The following is a 16,892-nucleotide window of genomic DNA, read 5'->3' as shown; positions in this document are numbered from 1 at the left end:
TCAACACATGGCTAATCACATCCTGTCTATCAACTCTGCACCCCACTACAATTACCCTTTCTAGCGCAAGCCAAACAAGTAAACAGATTGTGACTGCACTCTGCAAACCAGGATAGAAAAACACAGCTTAACGAGTTCATTATCAAATCCGCCTGGAAACAGCAGTGTGTTATTGGTGGATTAGATGTGAAGGGGTCGTCACCTCTCCAGAAGCTGGCTCCACAGCTCTCAGCAGGTCAGAAACGGCCCCTGTGAGGGTCCGGGCCGCCCCCATTAGATTCTGCCCGCTGCCCACCTCGTCCTCCATCAGCGCCGCCAGGAGCTTCACCCCTTTGGACATCTCGGTCAGGTTGGAGGAGATGGTGGTGATGGCGCAGCCCACAGCGGTGTAATCTGTGTCTGTAGGGTCACCTGAAAAGATTGGAAAGAGAAATGGACAAGAAGTGAGAGATTTAAAGTTCTAGTTCACTTATAAACAGAAACACACTGCAAGTAATTATTCCCACATTCTAGAAAATAAAGGTGGCGGAAATTATATTTTTTGTTTTATTTCTGGATTAAAAAGGCAGACTCTTCTGTATCGCTAAGGATAATTACATGTCTAATATTTATGTCTCTTAAATACACACAATTAAATAATAATTTATGCATAACTTGACAAGTGCTGTTATTGTTAACTGAAACAAACTAATACAAATAATTTTAAGTAATTGAAATAAAACTGAAATAAAATAATATATTACTATTAGATGAAAATTTAAATCCAAAACAAAAATGAATAATAAAGTTCTGAGAGCTAACTGAAATAAGTACTAAAATAATAATAATAACAATAAAAAAACAAAGGCATATAGAAATAAAAAATGAATAAAAAAGCTAAAGTTACGTAAACAAACTAAAACTTTTAAAAATAATTTTCGGTAATTTAAATAAAACTGAATCAAAGTTAAATATTACTCTTAGATAATTTTTTTTTTTTTTTTTTTATCCAAAACAAAAATAAGAAATGTAGTCTTCGCAACTGAAGTGGTAAAACTACTAAAACTAAAAATGAAAAAAAAAAAAAAAAAAAAAGCTATATAAAAATAGAAAAAAAAAGACAAAATGACTGAAACTTAATTTTAAATGACTGAAGCTTAAATATACAACTTACAGTTAAAACAAAAAGTGAGAATATGAAAATTAAATTAATTCAATTATATCAGAATTTTGCACTGTGCTGTAATTGTTAACTGACTAACCAACCATTACAATCATTTTAAGTAACTGAAATAAAACTGAAATAAAATAATATATTACTATTAGATGAAAATTTTAATCTAAATTAAAAATGAGTAATGATGTCTCGACAACTAACTGAAATAAGTACTAAAATAATAATAATTAAAAAAAGGTATATAGAAATCCAAAAATAAATAAAAAGCTAAAATCACGTAAAAAAAAAAAAAAAAATCACTAAAACTTAAAATGAAAACTGAGATTATAATTATAACAGTATATAAATAATACTGAAATAACTTTACAAAACTAAAGTTATTCAATGACACAGCTGTATTATTGGTAACCAAACACACTGAAAAAAAAAATGTTTACTTTCATGGCTTTCATCTGCAACATGTGCAATAACGTGATCATTATTAGTGATCTCATTCAAAATGAGATCCATATGACGCCAAACACATATGCATTCCATCTCTAGTGCACACATCCACACTTCACATCATATCCTAACAAGCTCTTCAGGGCATGAGAACAGATGTAAAGCTCAGGATGCAAAAAAAAAAATTAAAAAAAAAAAAAAAAACGGTAAAGTTTGAGCTGGGCTGCTGGTTAACAGGCAAGTCTCTGCACTATCAAACAGATGGCATGAGGAGATTAAATCCAGCAAAAACCTGGTCTGGTCCGCATGGAAGCTCTCCAGAACACGGGAAGGAATACACAAATCCTGCCAAGCAGTTCAGCTTCAGGACAACAAACTTCAACTTCATTAAAGGAAATATTTATTAGTGCAATTGGAGAGTGACTTTTATTAAGCAGTGAGAAGAAACATTTTTCCATCGTCGGTTGCTCACATAAACCAATAAAAGTAGGTATTGCAAGACTGTATGTGTCAATTTCTCCATCGTTTTATACACTAGCGATATTGGACAAATAATGTTTATTCAATTACGGCCTGAAAATAATGTCCAACAGTGTATCAAAGCAGAATTACAGTATGTCATTTTTAGGACTTGGATGTAGGGTTGGGTATCATTTTAATTTGATTGATTCCGATTCTTATCAAATCCCAGTTTTAATTCCAATGTGTTCAAGACAAACATTATTTAGATATCAAACATATTTATTCTGCGTCTCTTTTTGTAAAACATTTAGTTACAGCTGAATACCATGAACAAAAATCAGCAAGCTACATAAAAACTGGACTTGATTAAGAGCTGTTTGTGTGCAAAATAAAGGTGCATGATTCTGGATAAATTTAGATTTTTTATTTATTTATTTTTTATGGTGGTTATGGTTCTCTCATGATTCTGAAGAAAAAAAACATTAGATAACAAAACAAAATCACATATAATTTATAAATGGATGATGACTCACTCAAGATTTACTTGTTTCATTATTGCATAAATCAGTGTTTTTGAATGAATCTCTTGAATGAATGATTCAAAGACAAATGCATTATTAACAGCCCCGTTTCGCCACCTACTGGTGTAACGACGTAATCGATACATCTTTATTTGAAAAGTCAAATTACTTCCAACCAGCTGATTTACTCTATTTTGATCGCTACTGTACACATCAGCATTTATATCCAAACTATAAACTTTTATCTGCGTACTTCTGTGATCGTTTGAATGTTTACTCTATTTTGATCGCTACTGTACACATCAGCATTTATATCCAACTGTTTCATACATATACATGACAGCTGCTCTCTTCAAGTCAGCGGCTGCGCGAACGCAGATTTGAATTTTCAAATCACACATGGACGAACAGACATTTATATCCAAACTATAAACTTTTATCTGCGTACTTCTGTGATCGTATTGTTGTCATTTAGGAATAAGATCACATTGGTGTTTGTGTTCGCAATTTTTAACGATTTGTAAGTTAAAGTGCTTTATCATGTTGATGGTGACATCTCTCTTATCACAAATGTTATACTTAGCTTTCACAGCTTCTGATCACAAGTGTAGCCAAACATTGGAGCACTTAGATTAGTGAGGAAGGTTTTAATTTTACAACAAGTATCCATTTCCTGACTTTAAGTATCCGATTCTGGAATTGGAATCGATATTCGATACCTAACCCTACTTAGATGTTATGTCTAATATTTAATGCAATGACACAACAACTGAAGACAGTCTATTTTGATCTAAAAATAGTTATAAATTATTTTACACAGTAAATATTGAAATGTTTTACATTTTTCATAATATATAATTTTTTTTGGATATGGGTAATTTGGATAATTTCTGATTTGGTTACATACCGGCAGTAAGGTTGACCACTGATGCGGTTCCAGCCGTGATGGCGTCCACTTGGGAGTGAATCTCGTGTTTGGATTCGTCCACCTTGTTTTGAACCCACATTCTGGATGCCTTTTTGGAGAAAAAAAAGAGATGAGAGTGAATATTAGCCAATGTCGTAATGCATTAATGTAACGTCACAATAACAAAAACCTTAATATAAATGACCACACTATGAGGCAGATTTGTGGCACATATTCTGACTCAATGTCTCTCATGGGATTTGAACTAGCAACCTTCTTCTGCATAATACATCACACACAGGGACATACTGTACTAGGATATTCTCTTTTAACACCTTTACACACATAAAATCAGACAATAGACAGTTTACAGCAATACAACTGCACTATTTTGGCACCAGTTGCGCAAAATTACACACTTTACCATTTTAATTAAAAAAACGCTTATTTTTCTTAGTATAATTTCTTACCATGTCTTGTCCCAGTGGTGGAAGATTGTCTACCTCTCCCAGGTCAGCTTGTGCCTGCTGGACAGCCTGCATACTGGTGTTGATAGTTCCCATCAGTGCTTGCTGGGCCAGACTCTGTGGGCAAAGGAAGTAGTTATTTAAAAGACGCTATGGAGAAGATTTGATAAATGTTATTTAACCATCAGTTTTAATATTTCACCTAGTCGCCCTTAACATAAAACCAGAAAGCAACAAACACCCAATTATCAAATTTGACAGTCTAATTTACAATACATTTGGCACAAATAAATTACAATAAAGATTTAGGTAACAGATGGAGCCGTGAAAGCAGAACCGCATATGATGCGATCGTGATGAAAACATCAGTGCAGTTACACATTCTCACCAGAGGGGGCATGTGTCCTCTGTGCATCTGTCCCGTGGTGATCTGCTGTTGAGCCGAGGGCATGGTGCCCATGTTGAACGTGTCAGGCCCTCCTATTGACCCAGAACGCATGATGCCAGGCAGCGCCACCGACCCGTGCTCGACTCGACCCACCCGATTAAACTGCTGCTGGAGGATGGTGGACCTATGAAGAAGTAATGGTTCATTATCAAACGCTGTCAGGCTGCATTCACCCTTATATCTGAATGATGGTTGCTGTTGTTGTTACGGTAATTACTGACAGTCATTAAAATCAGCTAAGCGACTCTTTCCTATTTGCACCAGGAAAACAGACGCTTCAGGCACTATTGCTTAATTACAGCTCATTGTCAGAGGCCTCAATTTTTGGATTATTGTGCTAGAAGTAACATGAGCAAGTTGGCAAGAGGACAGACGCAGGCACCGATGCCCGACGTCTCCCCCCTCTCCTTCACAGAGAAGTGGGATGCCGTCGCCCATAACAACCACTTTCCAGGCAGAGCTCGAGAGGATGTGACCCATCTGTATATTTCATTCTGACAGAACCAGAGCCCAAACTGGATAAAAACACTGCTGGAATTAAGTACAGGAGCATATATTGAATATTCACAATATATTCATGAGAATTTTGTTAGCGCTATACAATTAGGTATACCAGCCTGGTCTGACCATTAGCTTAGATTTGAAGTATCTAGTGACAATGCTTCCCTTTTACATTTCTCTATTTTAATACAAAAAACAGTGGAACATGTTACAGTTGTCTGGACAACCTTAAAATATCAACCCTGTTACCATGTTTTTGTTTAGTAAGAATCTGCTTAATTAAAAGGTGGATATCTATAGCAATATCAAAATTATTCTTTTAAGAAACTTGTTGTTTCACAACCTTGACCACAAGGCTTGTAATGCCAAATTAAAATGTAAAACAGTCAACCCTGTTACTGTGATTTTGTATAGTAAACTTCAGATCCTTTTAAAAGTGGATATTTGTAAAAATATCAGCATTAACTCCTCTTGTAGTTTGATTTTGACTTTGAGCACAAGCCTTGTAATGTCAAATTAAACAATCAACCCTGTTGAAATTATTTTCTATAATAAATAATTGATTATTCAAAGCTAGATTAGCAGAAATACCAGCATTCTCTTTGTAGACCCTGAGCAAAAGGCTTGTAAAGTTAAATTAAACTATAAAACTGTCAACCCTGTTACTGCTCATCTTTATATAGTACCTTTCAGAAGCCGTCATTATCCTAAATGAAATAGCTTTATATGGCATAATGCAATTTATTAACCCTTATTTGTTTGGTAGAATGTTTTAAAATTTACAGAAATATACTTTAAAAATCAACTTAAACTGTAAAAGACAGAGTCGTTACTCAGAATGACCCAAATACATAAATACCGAAATAGATTTATAAGCAGCTGAGAAATGTAAGAAGGGAAATATTCAAACATTCACTATCTCTATCTTTCAGGAACCTGATATCTTAAATGACATTTTGCTGATGAGGTAGCACTTTTTGTGGAAATAATAACCTCGCTCTCTTGCCTTCAGCACCATTCACATCAAGGGTAAAAGAAGAGAAAAATGTGTCTCCATCTCCTTGTGATTAAAAATGCCAGCGTGCAGCCAGAGCATCTCCTCCATCATTAGACATGTCAGTTCCACTATCAGTTGAATACAAATGAAACAGTGATTCAACTAAAAAATGTTTTAGGTGTGTAATCACAATGCAATTACAAGTGTGACGAGATGGTTGCAGGCTGAAACAGACACAGATTTATCCAGCATGGTGGATTCCTCATTACAGTCCAAACCAAACTGATCCTTACTAATATTTTGGTGTTCATTTAGTAAAAACATGCCTTAATTATTTTGTCATTATGTATCTTAAAATATCAACCCTGTTAGCGTATTGTTGTTGTTTTTTTTTAAATGAAAAATCCACTAAATGGAAAAGTGGAAATTTGTAGAAATATCAGAATTAAGTTATTCTTTTAAGAATCATGTCGTAGTTTCACAACCGTGAGCATAAGGCATGTAATGTCAAATTAAAAGATAAAGCAGTCAACCCTGTTACCAATATTTTGTATAGTATGCAAGTAATTCATAAAAACTGGATATCTATAGAAATATAAGTATTAGGTTCTCCATCTATTGTCACGACCTTGAGCAGAAGTCTTGTAAAGTCAAATGAAACTGTAACACAGTCAACCCTGTTACCGTGATTTTGTATAGTAAGCAAATAATTACTGAAAACTGGATAGTTGAAGAAATATCAGCATTATGTTCTCTTCCTAGTGTAATGACCCTGAGCAAAAGGCTTGCAAAATCAAATTAAACTGTAAAACAGTCAACCCTGTTACCATGATTTTGTGCTTCATTTAATTGAAAAGTGGACATTCGAAGAAATATCAACACGACACAGTTATAAGTGTGACCAGATGGCTCCTGCCTGAAAACAAGGTATCATGGGACAAGAACAAAAGAGCTCCACTGACTTTTTCGGGGATACAGATTCTTCCAGCATGGTGGATTCCTCATCACCATCCAAACCAAACCGATCTTTACTCTGTTTCTGTAAAACAAGGTGAGGAAAACGTTTAATAAATAAATAAATGGCACCAAAATTAAGGAACATCCACAGGATGGATCATTTTGTTATAGTTCACCCAAAACCGAAAACTCAGAAAGTTTAAAAATAGGAAATCTGAATAATATTCTCTTGATAACATTTTGGGTGAACCGTCCCTTTAATTCACATGTGTTGATGTGCCAGTGACTTGCTTTCTTAAGGATGATGTCGATGTATCCAGCGATGAGTTGAGAGATCTGCTCCCCTTCTGTGGTCTGGACAGAGTAATAGCTCTCCTGGTACTCACCGAAATCCTGCACGATGCCACACACACACACACAAATATAACAGATATTAGAAGCACACATCTCAAGGCTGTCTTCTTGTACACTGTGGATGTGCTTATTCTGTTCTTGCTGACAGGAAGTCAGCCAACTGTCCTTGGAGCACAAGTGCTATACAGTACATGAGATGCTAAAAGTGGCTCTAAATGGTGGAGCAGAACTGCATCACACGTCAAGGTTAAAATACTCAAGTAGTAGAAGACTGGGGCATTTTATCAAGGAAAAAAAACAACTATTATTATATTATAGCCAAAACAACATTGTTTTAAAATAAGTTTAGCAGTTAGCAATACTGCTTAATATAAATGTATGAAAACAGATATTAAGAATAGTCAAAATAATATCAGAATAATAAACCAACACAACAGATTCAAAGAGAGCAAACTTTAACAATTCTTCAAAGTGATTAAGGTGAATACATGCTGTTTTATATAATCACAAATCCTTTACACTCATACTTGAAATATATATTCATCAATCAGTCATCAATGCTTAATAATGTACATTAATAATATAAAAATGAATATATTTACACATACATAAAAAACTAAATATTTTACATAATATATATTAGTATAACAAAATATAAAATTGCTCTACTCTGTAATATTATGTATCATATTATATTATAAATAAAGTTTACATTTTAAATTCAGGGTATAAAATGACAAAAAGAAACATTTAAATATACACATTATTGTTTATATTTTTATTTTATGGTTTAAGTTTACATTTTAAATTCAGGGTATAAAATGTCGTGATTAGCGGTAAAATGTCTGTCACCTGTTTAAAAATGGGAGCGGCAGTTAATACACAGAGCCGTAGTTCACTGACAAGCTACGCAATATTGTGTTCATAATTGAGATCGCATTCGATTATGAACACGATATTGCGTAGCTTGTCAGTGAACTATAACTTGGCTCTGTGTATGAACTCCCGGTGCATTTGAAAACAGGTGACGGATATTTACCACTAATCACGGAACCAGCTTTACTGATGAGACACGCATGATAAATGCATGCAATTAATCGTTAATATATAAAATGACAAAAAGAAACATTTAAATATACACATGTACATTTTAATTATTTTTTTTTTTTTAATTAAAATTTTATGCATATAATAACAATTTTTATGTATAAATTTTATATATATATGATTAGTTTATAATGTTATGATGTATTATCTTTTATTAAGATTGAAATATAAAGTAAAAATAACAAAAATAGAAACATTGAATTTAATGTATAATATTGTGTTTTATATTATCCATTTCAATCTAAATATAAAATGTAACAATACATAAATAGAATTTTAAATTTAAATATTATATAAAAATAGATACATTTTTAATTTTATTAGGCATTGTATTATATTTTATTGTAATTTCATAATTATTAATACTGAAATATAAAGTAAGAAATTACAATGGGTCCAAAAAAAGTGTATTTGTCTGCGGGCAGCTACCATAATAATGACCTTCAGACAATATTAAGTGTCCAAACCCAATACTTTCATATATTGAATTATAATGTTGGGTATTTAAAGTGAATGCAGAATCTATGGAAGACTCGAAACACACTGTGGTTCATGTTGAATGAAGTGAATAATGTAACGTACCAGTGTGAAGCTCTTGGGTGAGGCTGCCCACCTCTTGACTGTGGTGAGGGGCCACTCCTGCACCACCTCTTTGGTCTTCTCATCCACCCTCATCACTGACTCTTTGGTAATGCCCAGTAAACGCGGGACCAGCTTATTCTTGCTTTTCATCTTCTCCTGTTGAAAAATAACACATGGCGTTTGTGTATTGTGTGGCAAGGACTGAAATATACAATGGGCTGCTGATGCTTTTCTGTATTTATGCGATTAGTAAATTTGTTTAGCTCATTAATCATGTTGTAAGAGTACTGCCCTGTATGCAGTTCATTGTCCTTATTTTAACTTTCTCTCTACGACTCCTTCCCACAATGCCTGCAGAATAATGGATTGTTTGGTCACTATGCTCACATGTTCATCGCTGATTAAGACCTCAATTGTTGACAAATAATCCTTGCTCATTTGTTGACAAATTATTATTAATAATATATGATTATGTTGTATAGTGTTATGATATTACTTTAATATATTTTATATTAAATTATTATGTAGTTTATTATTTTTTATTTTATTATTATTAGTTGTTTTTTTTATATTATATTTTGTATATAATTATAATATGCATTATATGTTAATAACTAAATGTATATAAATCTAAATTTAATAACAGATATGCAAGTAAAAACAATATCTAAATAAATATATGTGTAATATTATTATGAATTACATTTTTATAAATATTAAATCAAATATTACAAATAATTACAAATATTGGAAAATATATCATGTTTCACCACAGTTGACACAACTGACCAGTCTTGAGAGTTTCAGAAATTTCAGTATTAAAAAATAGAATTATTAGTGTGTGCGGGATGCGGGAGAATAGGCAAATGATTCACAGGATGAATGAGTTTGAGAATGAAATGCCCGTAAAACAGAAATATCTAAACATAAAATATCTAAAACAAATAAATTGATATTCATCTATTACACAAAAGCAACATGAACTAATATAAAATATAAACGATTAACAGGCGCAAGTGTATGCAGAGTTTCTATTAAGGCTATAACACGTCTTTGCAGCATTGAGTAATGCAGTGCTGAAATTTGCGTGCTCACGAATCCTCTCATTATAACAAGAATTGTAGACATTATGAAATATTCATTATGCATATATTTATTGTGTTATAACAGAGATTTGTGAGATTGTGATGAACTTTAGAGATTATAAATCCAGCGCTCTTTGCTGGCATTCTGCCAAACTATTCAGCAGAAGCCGCTTGATTTAGTTAAAAATAACAGTGTTCTGTGTTTTTTGATGGTTTATTATTTAATTTATTGTTTGTTTGTATGCTGGGATTTCATAAATTTATTACTTTTCAAAAAAAGTAATGTAATGTAACTAATTACTAATTACTTTTGAAATAAAGTAATCAGAACAGTAACGCGATTACTTTTAAAAGGAGTGATCAGTAATCTGTAATTTGATTACATTTTCAGAGTAACTTGCCCAACACTGGTTAGAACAGAATTTAACAGATGTTTAATGACATTTATGATTCTAAATGTATGTGAATTGACTCTTTTTAAGTTTCTCGAACTCAAATAAGACACTTCAAATAAGATGGTTTCCAGATTATTCGTTCTTTAACAACAATCATAACGCGAAATGTTTTTTTTTTTTGCTTGTATACTATTATATTTTTTTATGTTTTTGAATGGGGTTTTTTTATTTTGCCAGGAGCGTAACAATGTGCTGAGCATTTTTTTTCCTCTTCTTGGCGCCTAGAGTTGAAGAATGTTCAACTTTGGGTAAAACGCAGCACTCATGACTGTCACGTTTTAATTAGCTGACAAATCACAATGGAGGAGGGGTGGGATGTTTTTTATTGGTCTTATGAAGTATTCTAATTTGTTAAGATAATGAATTGGTGGGTTTTTGTTAAATGTGAGCCAAAATCATCACAATTAAAAGAACCAAAGACTTAAACTACTTCAGTCTGTGTGCATTGAATTTATTTAATACATGAGTTTCACAATTTGAGTTGAATTACTGAAATAAATGAACTTTTCCACAACATTCTTATTTATTGAAATGCACCTGTATGTGTTACTTGACCACATCCTGGTGCCTTCTGCCATTTCCCTTCATCTCACACACACATGACCCAAAACAACTGATGGCATCCTGCCAGAGGACTCTTACCACCACGCAAATAAATAATAAAAACAAAAGCTAAACGTTTAAGTGACCTCTTGTGCTGTACATCTCCAGGCTATTGTTTTCACCTGAGGGCTGAAAATAACAACCTCTGATAAGAGTGCTTTATAAATAACGCCTTACCTCACAGAAAGACCTGCAGATATTGTTTACGGTCCTGAATGGCATTGCTTTTCAAGGCTGAAGTTTATGCAATGTGGGTAAATATAGATTTATTTTTATTGTTTTGGTAAATGGTCATTGTCTAATTGTCTGAGTCAGTCAGGGACGGTGCTTTTGCTCATTCAAAGTGGTGCAATCTATTGTTAGGCGCTATTAATTAGAAACCGGGCACTTAGCAACACTCCACTAATGACCTGAAACTGATCCTTGAGAGGGCGGCTTGTAAATCTTCCTCTGTGTGCTGTACCGCTTAAAAATGCTTAATAGACTTAAAAACACAAACCGAACTGGAAAAAACAGAAACACTTTCTAAGAGCCCTCTATATAGATAAACACAAACAGGCTTACTTGCTTAATTCCAACAATTAATTACAGGGGCCTCTGGAACATTTGATTGGTCAGCTGCAGCATCAAAAATAATATAATATTAATATAATAATAAATATTATATTATAATAATAAAGACAACATTAAATTATTTACAATTTATTTATTTAAAATAAACAGAATAATATTATATATAATAATGATTATTCAAATTTTAAAATTGATTACTTGTAAATTGTAATTCTTTTGCACATTATTTTGAATCTGTCTGCGCCTATATTTTCTGAGACTGTTGATAGTATGATTTATTTAATAGTCTTTCAAAACACTCTTTTTGCTGGTTTACAGAAGTGGCAGTGCTGCACTACGGCAAAATAAATTGAGCTTGCAGTCTGAATTGAAAGTGATAAAAGATAATAAAGCACAAGATAATACAAGGGCAATAATTCATTTTTCTGTTGTGTGATATAAGCTGACTACATGCACAAACATTTGTGACCATTTATCTGCATTTTAAAACTTCAAACAGATCATAGCTTTAAGTTTGAACTGTAAAATACTCACCTTCACCAGGAAAAATGACACTCCGTATGTGCGTAGAGACCTGGCAAGCTTCACATACTTCACTTTTGCCTCAATCTCCATCATCTCACCGCAGCTTTTGTGATCCTGGTGAGGAGATTAAGTCATGAACACTTCTTCACCATTGTGGGATTTGAACCAACAATCACAAGCCAACGTTGTCTTTTTGCGTTCAGGTTTAATTCACAATGGAAAGCTCTACATAAGCATCTGTTTTCATCCTTATAAGTGAATGTTTTATCTAGGAAGGCCTTCTAAGCAAAATAAACAAATCCAGAAAACAGCAGTCCTTTCTTAATCTAAATAAATTGTGAAAACCAATATATGTAGTCTAGCATGGAAAGTAGCTACTTTTAAAAGCATCAAATGTTTGATTTTTTTTTTTTTTTTAGCCAATGGTAAAATTGCATTTAATTTTAATAAAACAAAGGTTTCTTTTTTTTAATAACCAAAAGTTAATATATTTATTGATCCCATGTTTTACATTATAACAGATTTATTTTTATTTTTTTCTACAGCAAGGTGGGAAGACCAGTAAATAATTCCATTATTTAACTTTCCCAATTTTAAAACCTGTTGTTGTGTTTACTGTGATTTCAAGTCAACCATTCAACCCTGTTACCAAAGTTATTGTAAAAAAAGAAATCAAACAAATGTCTTTTTTTAATTGATAGGCAATTTATCAATAATTACAACCCAAGCTTTGATTCCAGACAAGCTAGACTTTAATTAAAGCTAAATTTTCAACCCTGTTACTCAGTTTTCAATTTTTTTTTGTATAAAATCGAAGTTTAATATACTGCAGATTTGATGTTAACTTGTTGTTTAGTTTTAGGTTTTTTTTTGTATAATATCGTGTTTTAATATAATGATGGTTTGTTTTAAGCTGACAGAGGGTTATGTACCTGAAAAATTTTCTTCTCAGCCCCCCTCTGTTTGATGTATTCTTTTGGTAGGAACTCCTTCAGGCTGCAAATAAATTTCACATGTTTACGCACATACTACACAAACATTTTTCCCTCAGAGCAGAACAAAACACATGAGGTCATCCTGGCGGGAATTACATCTTCAAAGCATACGCCCACACCGACTCTTAAGGTTTCCAGACAGCACAGAATTTTTGCAAATAATTGTCTAATCTAAAATGTAATCAGATAACAACTGTGAGAGCCTGTGTGTTACAGTGACAGTGTTGAATGGGCTGCATATGATACCGCAGCTTTAAGGCATGTGATCTTACTCTAAAAATCCTGGCTTGTGTTTGTGCTCCACATGGGGACCAAACTGGATCTGTGCCTGAATTCCAGCGAACTCGCAGGCCTTATCAAAGGACACGGGGTGGGATCCATTCAGAATGTCATCCCTGGACTGAAACAGAGACAGGAAACAAGAGCAGATGTTACAGAATGTAATGAGGGTGCTAATAAAGATGTTACAGTAAGTATGCGGTACATGCGCTAAAGGAGTTGTTAGCACAAAAAAAGTAGAAAAAAAACATTTTAAGGGCTGTCAAGGTCTTTAAAGAATATATAGATCTGTATATTAATACAGATTAAGAGAATCACTGTGCAGAGATGTCTAAATATTGTGTGTAAGTTCAGAGATTGTGCATCGGAGAAACACAAATAAGCAGCTTGAGCGACATGTAGCCGTGAGATAATATGATTTTGTGATTTAAGGAAGAATTCTCATCTTGACATCTTGTTTTCTTTAAGTGGTAGCATGCAATTTGTAACATGTGATCATGGTCATTCCTGCAGGCATGCTGTAATGGACTGGCTTGGATTGTACTGACACAATCTCTTGGACAACATTAGTTTCTCTCTTCCAGTACAGATACAATTTCCCAAGAGATAAAAGGCGTCAAAGCAGTAATCCACCTAAAAATACAAATTCGGTCATCATTTACTGTAATCAAATATAATTTCGGTAATATTTTATTGTTTGATTTTTTTTATTTATAATTTGTGCTTGTTTGGTTTAAATTTTAAAGAAGCTTCACACCATTTTTTTAATTTTTGATGATGGTTAAATACAGTTTATCTGTCAAGTTCAAAACCAAACCAAATAAATTTTAAAGAAGCTAAAAATAAATAAAATAAAAAGCATTCTGTTCCTGAAAAACTGTCATGATTGAAGGAATAGCAGGGTTTCCCAAACTGTTTTTGGCATCAAAAAAGAATTAAACACCTAAAAATAAGCAGCTTCGAGCAGCAGAACCATGTCACCGTGAGATAATATGCTCATTTAATTGACATTAAGGAAGAAATAATCTTGATTCATTGTTTTCTTAGAGTGGTACTGCAATTTGTACATGTGATTGGTCATCTGCAGAGAAAAAAAAACATGTTGTCCAACTTAAAGAACAATTATACTCTTGAAATACAGATATAACTTCCCATGAGAAAACATTTAAATGATTCAGAGATTGTTAAAAGGCGTCAAAGCAGTAATCCATCCTAAAAAATATTCCATATATGATGCATTTTGTGATCATTAAACTGCTTCAAAAAACGGTCCTCATTTAATTAAAAATAGGCATTTCTACTAATTCTCAGATAACACCAAAAATAACTTTTATAATGGACAAAAGACACATTTGATTTTTTTCAGAAAACACATCAGAGCCTTCAAAAAAGGTAATAAAATAAAAATGGAAACCTCACTCTATAAATCAGTTCAAAACTAATTGCAAAGTAATTTTTTTCATAAAAGGTCACTAAAGAAGGAAATTAACCATTTTTTCATCAAATATTTAAAGTTCAAAACCAAACCAAATAAAAAAAAAAAAAAAAACCCCAAACTAAACTCTACTAAACCAAACCAAAAAATAAATAAATAAAAGCATTCTGTTCCTGAAAACTGTCATGATTGAAGGAATAGCAGGGTTTCCCAAACTGGTTTTGGATTTCATCAAAAAGCTAAAGATAATATCAAAATATTTAAAATTACAATTTAAAAAAAAAAAAAAAAAAATGAAACATTTTATGTTAGGAGACTAACATCAGAGAACCCTGAAACATGTCATTAAATATTGAAATATTAACTTAAAAATCACAGGGGGTACTTAAGGAAACATTTTATTTCAAAGAGGTTTAGCTGCCAAAAAACGGTCAGGAATTCCTGTTATATGGAAAAACGCTTAGAATTAATTCTTAAAAAATTATCCTTTTGAGTTCCAAAGAATAAAATAAGAGCATATGGGATTGGAACAAAATGGGGGCAAGTAAATACTGACAGAACTATCTTTTTTTAGGGGAACTATCCATTTAAGATGTTTCAATAACACTAAGTGCAGTCTAATATTACAGACGGCCTGAGGCCGCTATGAAAGCTGACAGCCCATCTGTTCAAGCGTCTCCTGATATACACCTGAGTATAGTTCAGTTTAAAAGCTGAAAGGGCGAGTCTTACAGAAACGTTTTAGGGTCATTCTCACCGCCACTAAGTGAGCATCTACAAAACAAGTGGCGCCTATTTGCAGAGCCAAGATTGTGAGTTTTCAATCTGGATGAAGTAATTAAATGTGAATTAAAACTGTGAGGTCATGGAAGTTTTACATCATCATGAACAAGTCTGTGTGTGAGGGGCCCCACCCTAAGGACATCCACCAATCATCTCGCATCACTCCCAGATGACATCAACATGGTAACAGTAGCAGATACAGTCAGTGAGGGTTTATAGGAACACATCTTGACAAGCTGAGATATGACGTGGACACACCCCCAGCACGGAGCAGAGAAATCCCCTTCAGCCTGCCAAGCACTCCTGAGCGCATACATGTGCTGCAGTCTGTGTGTGTGAGAGCTGCGCTCTTCTGTTTCTCAAAGTATGTGGGTGTGTGTGGCACCGAGTCAGAGAATTTAGTGTGGGCGTGTGTGTTTACTACAGAGGAAGAGAGAGACAGAGGGAGATTGAGGAAAGGGAGGAGAAGTGTTACAGTCTATGTGTGCATGTGTGGTGACTCGTGCACTTTTTCACCAGCATGAACACACAAAAAAACCTCACTGTATCCATCACTTACAAAAAAAGTTCTGTGGTACTGTTTAAAATACCTTAGAGTAACATGTAAATACTGTGTACAATAATTTAGTAATAGTAGCATCATGGTAATACCATTTTTGGACAAATACCATTATATTCTTGTTTTTTGTTTGGGACTGTGTACCATGGTAATACCATGTTTCTTGACATGGTACCATGGCAGAACCAAGTTGCAAGAATATGATAAAGTACCAAGCCAGCCAACCGGCTGAAGCTGGTCTTAGCTCCCAGATAGCACATGTACATCTGCAAGATGTCTGCTAAAGATCTCTTCATCTGGAAAGCATCTGCTGTGTACAAACATCTGATAGACATATTTAAGACGTCAGTTTTACATTCATTCTAAATCATAAACATCTTAAAGACATTTTCTAAACATCTATTTGACATCTGATAGGAAACGTGTTATAGACGTATTGCAGATGAGCAAACAAAAAATACGTCTTGCAGATGTAAATGCAGACGTCTCCGTGATGAACGTGTGCTATCAGTGCTGCTTTTCCCCCCAGCAGGGATGGCATCCAAATACAGTAATCAAAGTACTTTAGTATATATCATGGTGCCATGACATTATGTTTTTAAGACAAATATCACGATAATACTATGTTTTTTTTAAACAAAGTACAATGGTAATACCATGGTTTTCTTTAAAAATATCATGTATTACCATGTACATA

At 33.4% G+C, this 16,892-nt stretch overlaps 1 protein-coding gene across 3 annotated transcripts in view; it reads right to left on the bottom strand.

Annotated features, from left to right (window-relative positions):
* LOC109069958 (talin-2) overlaps nt 1-16,892 on the bottom strand; it is a 136,864-nt gene that overhangs the window by 51,733 nt on the left and 68,239 nt on the right. For all 3 annotated transcript variants that reach the window (XM_042715592.1, XM_042715594.1, XM_042715593.1), the window contains exons 7-16: nt 13,412-13,539; nt 13,077-13,140; nt 12,154-12,258; nt 8,904-9,059; nt 7,152-7,253; nt 6,866-6,942; nt 4,346-4,529; nt 3,961-4,074; nt 3,491-3,599; nt 203-411 (exon numbers count right to left, since the gene is read on the bottom strand). In XM_042715592.1, coding sequence (XP_042571526.1) covers nt 203-411; nt 3,491-3,599; nt 3,961-4,074; nt 4,346-4,529; nt 6,866-6,942; nt 7,152-7,253; nt 8,904-9,059; nt 12,154-12,258; nt 13,077-13,140; nt 13,412-13,539 — 1,248 coding nt within the window. The remainder of the gene's footprint in view (nt 1-202; nt 412-3,490; nt 3,600-3,960; nt 4,075-4,345; nt 4,530-6,865; nt 6,943-7,151; nt 7,254-8,903; nt 9,060-12,153; nt 12,259-13,076; nt 13,141-13,411; nt 13,540-16,892) is intronic.

This window comes from Cyprinus carpio, chromosome A25, assembly GCF_018340385.1.
Source record: "Cyprinus carpio isolate SPL01 chromosome A25, ASM1834038v1, whole genome shotgun sequence".
Classification (NCBI taxonomy): domain Eukaryota; kingdom Metazoa; phylum Chordata; class Actinopteri; order Cypriniformes; family Cyprinidae; genus Cyprinus; species Cyprinus carpio.
The sequence above is the reverse complement of the archived record's forward strand: the minus strand, read 5'-3'. Positions and strand labels throughout refer to the sequence as shown.